Below are 6,683 nucleotides of genomic sequence, written 5' to 3' on the forward strand. Positions count from 1 at the left end.
TTGGGGGGGGGGGGGACAGGGAATTGAACTCAGGTGCTTGTGCCTTCAAAGCAGGCGGCAGAACCACTGAGCCAAATCCCTGACCCCTACCCTGTGAATTCTTCATACAATTATCTTTTTTTAAATGAAGAAAATGTGATATAACTTTATTTTCTGAGGCTAGGTAAGCATCAGCTTATCTAATTGCAGGAAGAAAATTTTCGAAAGAGGAAGTTACCTGTGGTAAGTTCAGTTGTTAAAGTAAAAAAATTCAGTCATGATGGAGAGGAGGAGGAGGAAGATGATGATTACGGCTCCCGCACGGGAAGTGTGTCCAGCAGCGTGTCAGTGCCAGCAAAACCAGAAAGGAGGTGTGTGAGCACGGTGGCTGTAACTGCCTGATGGAGTCCTCTGGGTTTCTTTTTCTTTTGTTCATCTTGGGGATCAAACCCAGGGCCTTTTGCATGTTAGGCAAGGGTTTTAACATTAAGCTATATCCCTGACCCTCTCTGGATTTCTGAAAAAGGACAATCTTGAAAACATCTAATGTAATCCCATGTAAGACTTTTCCATTCATTTTATTTTTCTGAGACAGTCTTGCTATTAGTTCAGGCTGGCCTTCAACTTACTGTGTAGCACAGGCTGGCCTCAAACAGCGATCCTCCTGCCTCAGCCTCCTGAGTGCTCAGATTACAGGCATGGACTACCATTCCTGACTTTCCACTGAAATTTTTAGAAATACATATTACTGAGAATGAACCTAGTTAACATTGTAGAGAATTGCAGAGAATTAAAAACTAATTTCATGAGAGAGAAAAACATCAAGATTGGTTATTTTAAAAAGTTATTAAGGTTTCTTCCAGTCTAGTTGACATTTTCTAAAAACTACAGCTTGTCTATTTGAAATGTAGAGAAGCTGTAGTAAAGGCATAATGGATGTAAAGAACTGAAATGTAAAGAACTGAAATTTAAAATGTAAAAATACCTTTTTAAAACTCTTTTAGACCTTCTCTTCCACCTTGTAAACAAGCTAACAAGAATCTGATTTTGAAGGCTATATCTGAAGCTCAAGAATCTGTAACAAAAACAACCAACTATTCTGCAGGTAATTTAAGTGTAGTATTTACTTTGGGTAAGAGATCATTCAGTAAGTTCGAAATGCTTCCTGAGTTGTGCTGTAAGGTGTCTGTCAAATGTCAAGACCAAAGTGAAGTTCCTCTATAGAGAATGGTTTTAGAAGGAAATTTGATCAGTTTGAGACAATGTCACTGGAGTTTAGTTCTTTGAGCAACATGTAGTACCTCTTACATCCTCATTCCAAAGTGTGTGAAGCAGATAATACACAGACTTGAAAGGTAGGGTTTTTAAATTTTTTTATTAGGTGATACCAGAGATTGAACCCAGGGCTTTGCTATGCTAGTGAAGCGCTCTAATGCTCGTTTATACCCCACCCCTTTTTATTTGGAGACAAGTTTGTTCTTATGTTGCCCAGGCTGCCCTTTAACTTTTTTTGTTTTTGTTTTGGTACTGGGGATGGAACTTGGTTCCTTGAGCTTGTGAGGCAGGCAGCGGCACTATTAAGCTACATCCCTAGTCCTGCCCTTTAACTTTCAATACTACTGCCCAGCCTCCTGAAGAGATAGGATCGTAGATATGTACCACCAATCCTAGCTTAAAAGTTTAATTAAAAAATGAGACTTTCAGGTCGGGATTTAGCTCAGTGGTGCTGTTGCCTGCCTCACAAGTACGAGGTCCCAAGTTCCATTCCTGGTACCAAAAAAACAAAAAAACACTTTCATATTAATAAGTCTAAATTTGACATTAGTTATGAATTTATGTTAGGTAAAAGGTAGCAAAATTGGATAAGAAGCTGAAGTTAGGAAAGTTTGTGGTGTTTTTGGTTTTGTTTTTGTGTGATGCTGGAGATCAAACTTGGGCTTGTACATGCTAGGCGATTTTTCTGCCACCTGCTTCATCTCGGTCCCCAAAAGAAATTTGTTTAAAAGTTGGAAACAAGCAGATTTGTTTCTTTATCTTGGAATCCATTAATGTTGGAAAGTGAAGCCATTGCAGTGGCACATACCTGCAGTCCTAGCTACTCAGGAGGCTGAGGCTGTAGCACTGCAAGTTGGAGGCCAGCCTAGGCAACTTGGTAAGACTCTGTATCAGAATGATGATGTTGATAATAATAATAAGTAATAATGATAATAAGTAATAACGATAGGGCTGGGGATGTAGCTCATTGGTAGAGCACTTGCCTTTTAGGTATGAGGGCCCTGGGTTCCGTCCCCAGCGAGGGAGAGAACTCGTTTGTGATCTCCTTGCCCTAATAATCATAATACTAATAGGAGCTCATCATTATTTTGTGACAGAATATTAAGATACTGCATGTATTTAAAACAAACTTTCCTTCCCTGATTCCAAAAAATAATAGACTTTCTTGCAGAAAGCTGATCCTGAAGTACAGATGATGGGTGCCATTTTGTAGTGTCGAGTTCTGTCCCATTTCTGTGCTTTATGTTCCATTGCTGTACACAGTGTTTAAGCCTCTGTGGCAACAAGCTAATGGTAATCACCAACTCTCAGATTAGTTTTTGCTGTGGATCTGATCAGTGCTTTTTGGTGTATTGTTCTGCTTTCCATTCTCTCTTGAATCTTTCACCCCTTCCTAAACTGAACGATTAGCCATCAGCTTTTGATCATGCTAATCATCTGTCTCCTTCATCCCTAATTTAACTGTGAACATAAATTAAACTAGTTTTGGCATGTAACGGAAGGGTTATCAGGCAAAGGCCCATTCTTGACCTAACAAATTTAGAGAATTTCTGTGACCTTGTATAATAGTTATAGATTCCCAGGTCTTTTGCTGGGGTGAGGGTTAGGACACTGAGGATGGAATCCAGGGACTTTCACACTGAATCACACCCCCAGCTCCTTTTAATTTTTTATTTTGAGATGACAGGGTCTTGCTAAATTGCCTAAAGGCTGGACTTGTGATTCCCCTGCTTCAGCCTCCCAGAGTACTGGGATTACAGGTGTAAGTCACCATGCTCGACTTGGAGATTCCAGAGCTTTAAGAAATAGCTTTGAAACATTCTTTATCTAGATTACCTAATTACAATTCAGAATTATATAAGTTCATAAAGCAAAGCCCAAGGTGCATTTGGTTAAAAATGAATACATATGTGCCGTACTCTTTGTGGCATATACCTTGAAATGTGTGGACATTGTTTACATATGTGTAGGCAGTAAGTTGGATATCTGTCTCAGGAATGTTGTAAGAAAGGCTGAGGTGGTAGTCTTCAGATTCTTTTGAGCTCCTTAAGTGTTCTAAACCCATAGAGGCATCTGTGAAACGTTAACTATTGAGTTTTGACGTGTTCTGATGTTCATTTATTTCCATTTCTCTTAATTTTGTGTTAAAAGTCCCTCAGAAACAGACACTTCCAGTTGCTCCCAGAACTCGAACATCTCAGGAAGAATTGCTAGCAGAAGTGGTGCAGGGACAAAGCAGGACCCCCAGAGTTAGTCCTCCTGTTAAAGAAGAGGAAACAAAAGGAGATAATACAGAAAAAAGTCAAGGTAAGAATTTAAATAATTCACTTTTTATTAAACTTTTTTTGTGAGGCTTTATTTTCAGATAGATTTTTATGAAGTATTAGTTATGCTTGAAGATTAGACCCAAGAAGAGAATAAGGGATCCTGAAGAATGTTCAGACTTACACTTTTAAGAAATTTAAAATTTTTATTATGCAACTGGGCATGTTGGCGCCTACCTGTAATCCCAGCTGCTCCGAGGCTAAGGCAGAAGGATCATACGTTCAAAGCTAGCCTGGATAGTTTAGTAAGACCCAGCCTCAAAAATAAATAAGGTTCAGCTTGGTGCTCCCTGAATTCAATCCCCACCCCCCCATAAGACTTTATTATGGAAATTTTTAATGTACTCAAAAAGTGGAAAGACAAGTGCAGTAAACTACAATGAATCTAGTCAACTCAGCCATAATGGATTTTGCTGTTTTTTTGGAATTTTTTTTTTTTTAAGTTTTTACTTAAAGATATATTTATTTGTGTTCTTTCTTTCTTATTTTTTTATTTTACCCCTGTTCTGTCTACCTTGAATTCCTGGTCTTTTTGAAAATCTCCCTTCTTAGCATGCTACCTGTGTGATCCATTGTATCTGTCTCAGTGGCCTTTTTAGCCCCTTGTACCCAACACACCAGAAGTAGTTAGCTTCTGGTTGATTTTTGTGTCCTCCTTTTCTTCCCTTTCTCCAGCTCTGATTTTTGCATAGTCTCCTGATTTCCAGAGGACGGCTTACTGTGTGACTCCTCTGTGAGAAAGTCTCCCTTATCTGTATTACCCAGGACCAACGCCCTCAGTTGGAGCTTTAAGCAGCTCTGTTGTCTGACCCCTAGACCTGCTCATCCTTTCTCCACTATTCTAAACCTGTCCTATTTCCTTTAGAAAAGATTCCAGTTTGTTGCCATCTTTTTACTAAAATCTGATTTTAAAAACCACCAAAATTAAAAGTCTATATTCACGTTATTTCCAGTTTTTTATTTTCTAACCTTAGAATACATTTTTTCAGTCCTCATAAACTTGTGTACTTTTAGTTGTGTGGGTTTTGTGGAGTTTTAGGATTACATCTTGTATCTTCTCCTGTGGTGGGGATTGAATCCATAGCCTTTCACTTGCTAAGCATGTGCTCTATCACTGAGGTACACCTCAGCCCAGGTATTGTAAAGAGAAAGATGTACTATTTCAGAGTGAGCTAGAAGATACTGAGAAAATATAAGACATGGGTGAGTGTAGTATTACATAACTAATTCCAGCTTGAGAGAGTGAGGCAGGAAGATTTTGCAAATTCCAGGGCAGCCAAGAGAAAGTTAGCAGACCTTTATCTTGAAAAGGTCTGAAGGTATAAAAGTGCTGCAGTGCTCGATAGTCTAGCATGCACAGGGCCCTGGATTCAAACCCTGGTACAAACAAAAAAAATTCCCCCAAACCTTTGATATGTAAAACCAGCATAAAACAGAATTGGAAAAAATTTTGAAATGAACTGAGGAGAATTACAAGTAAAAATTTATTTAGAAATGAACACTTTCGTGTGAGGCCTGAAATTCAATCCCTGCCAGCAAAAGAAAAGAGAAGAGGGCAGGGGATTTAGCTCTGGCAAGCTCCTGAGTTTGATGCTCGGTACCAGAAAAAAGGAAAAGAAAGGCAATATTAGAAATTACTCAATAAGTGGTATGTCTTAATAACCTGAACTATCTTCAGAGACACTGAAGATAAAGGTAGCAACATTATAAAAATCAGAAAGTATAAGAATTCAAGAGAAAATGACAGATAGTATGGACAACAGATACAAAGTATTTATAATAGAAATCTCTGGTGATGGAAGGGGACAAGGGAACACATTAAATAATCTTTTTAAGAAAACTTCTGAATAAAAAGAAAATTAAAGCAACTTAATGGAAAGTTTATGTTTGTACATCTGTGACTATCCATCCACAGCCAGAAACACTTAAATGCATTGAAGAACTGATGGAATTTTAAAAAGAAAGAAAAACAGGCATGTGGGCAAAAAAATCATGCAACTTAAAAAAATTTATCTTTAGGTCTGTACAGCATCACTTTGTGATAGAAGAAATTGGACTAGTAGATTTCGGATACTTCAGGAAAGAAAATATTGTCAAGTTTTATGTCCGTCAGAAATGACTTTCGTGGCCAGGGATTTAGCTCAGTGGTGCCTCTGCTTCCCTTGCAAGGTCCCGAGTTTGATCCCCAGTACAAAAAAAAAAAAAAGACTTTCAAATTTTCTTAAGGAATCTAATGGAGTATGAGCTTCAGACAAGTATAAAACTGTTCTGCGTTGGGAGATTTTACCAACTCTATAAGTAAATATATAAATTTTTCTTTAGGCACAGAATCATTGAATCATTCTATAGTACTGGGTGTACCTAGTGCCTGGATTGCGATCTTGGAATATTTCCTATGTAAACAACCGAAGCTTCTTGAGAAATGTTTGGTTCCTTGTTGGTGACAGAAAAGGTTAAGGTGATCCTAGGATGTCTGGACGTCCTAAAGTAGCGAAGAAACTATCATGTGTGGCAGTCATGACAAAAGGATTCAGGAGCCAATTTCTCAGAGGTTGTCATTGACTACGTGGAACTGTTTGGGCTCCAGTAAGGGGCAGTAGATGAGGCTCAGTCAGATTCATTCCTCCCCCTTTCCCCAAAGTAAACCTCAACTGATCACCTTTGGGAGCAGTGAAGGCGAACCTTTAAGAGACGAGTGCCCAGACTCCCACCCTTAACAGACTTCTTTATCACAGAGTGCCAACCCTGCAGTTAAACCTGAATATTGAGGGTTTAGTTTAGAAAAAACCAACTCCTACATTAACATCTTTTGTCTCAAAAACAACATGTGTCATAGGTTTGCCACTGCTATTGTAGAGCATAATGGATACTCGTCTTGAAAACTTGGTAAATAAAACAATCGAGCATTCATACTTTCCTGTAACAAAGTAGTACAGGAGTAGGCACCTGTTTTTGTAAGTAAAGTTTTATTGGAATGAGACTATGCCAATTCATAGATTTTTTTTTTTTGTCACCATCTTTGCACTACTACTTTAGTTGAGTAGCCTTGCGCAAATGTTTGTTGACTCTGTTAACGAAGCATTTTTTTTTTTTTTTTTTTTTTTG

At 38.4% G+C, this 6,683-nt stretch overlaps 1 protein-coding gene across 9 annotated transcripts in view; it reads left to right on the forward strand.

The window, feature by feature from the left end:
* Zc3h14 (zinc finger CCCH-type containing 14) overlaps positions 1-6,683 on the forward strand; it is a 50,770-nt gene that overhangs the window by 12,655 nt on the left and 31,432 nt on the right. For all 9 annotated transcript variants that reach the window (XM_010616266.1, XM_019206352.1, XM_010616269.1 and 6 more), the window contains 3 exons: positions 190-350; positions 984-1,084; positions 3,406-3,561. In XM_010616266.1, coding sequence (XP_010614568.1) covers positions 190-350; positions 984-1,084; positions 3,406-3,561 — 418 coding nt within the window. The remainder of the gene's footprint in view (positions 1-189; positions 351-983; positions 1,085-3,405; positions 3,562-6,683) is intronic.

The sequence above is a fragment of the Fukomys damarensis genome, unplaced genomic scaffold (assembly GCF_012274545.1).
Source record: "Fukomys damarensis isolate Sample0158 unplaced genomic scaffold, DMR_v1.0_HiC HiC_scaffold_21, whole genome shotgun sequence".
Classification (NCBI taxonomy): Eukaryota; Metazoa; Chordata; class Mammalia; order Rodentia; family Bathyergidae; genus Fukomys; species Fukomys damarensis.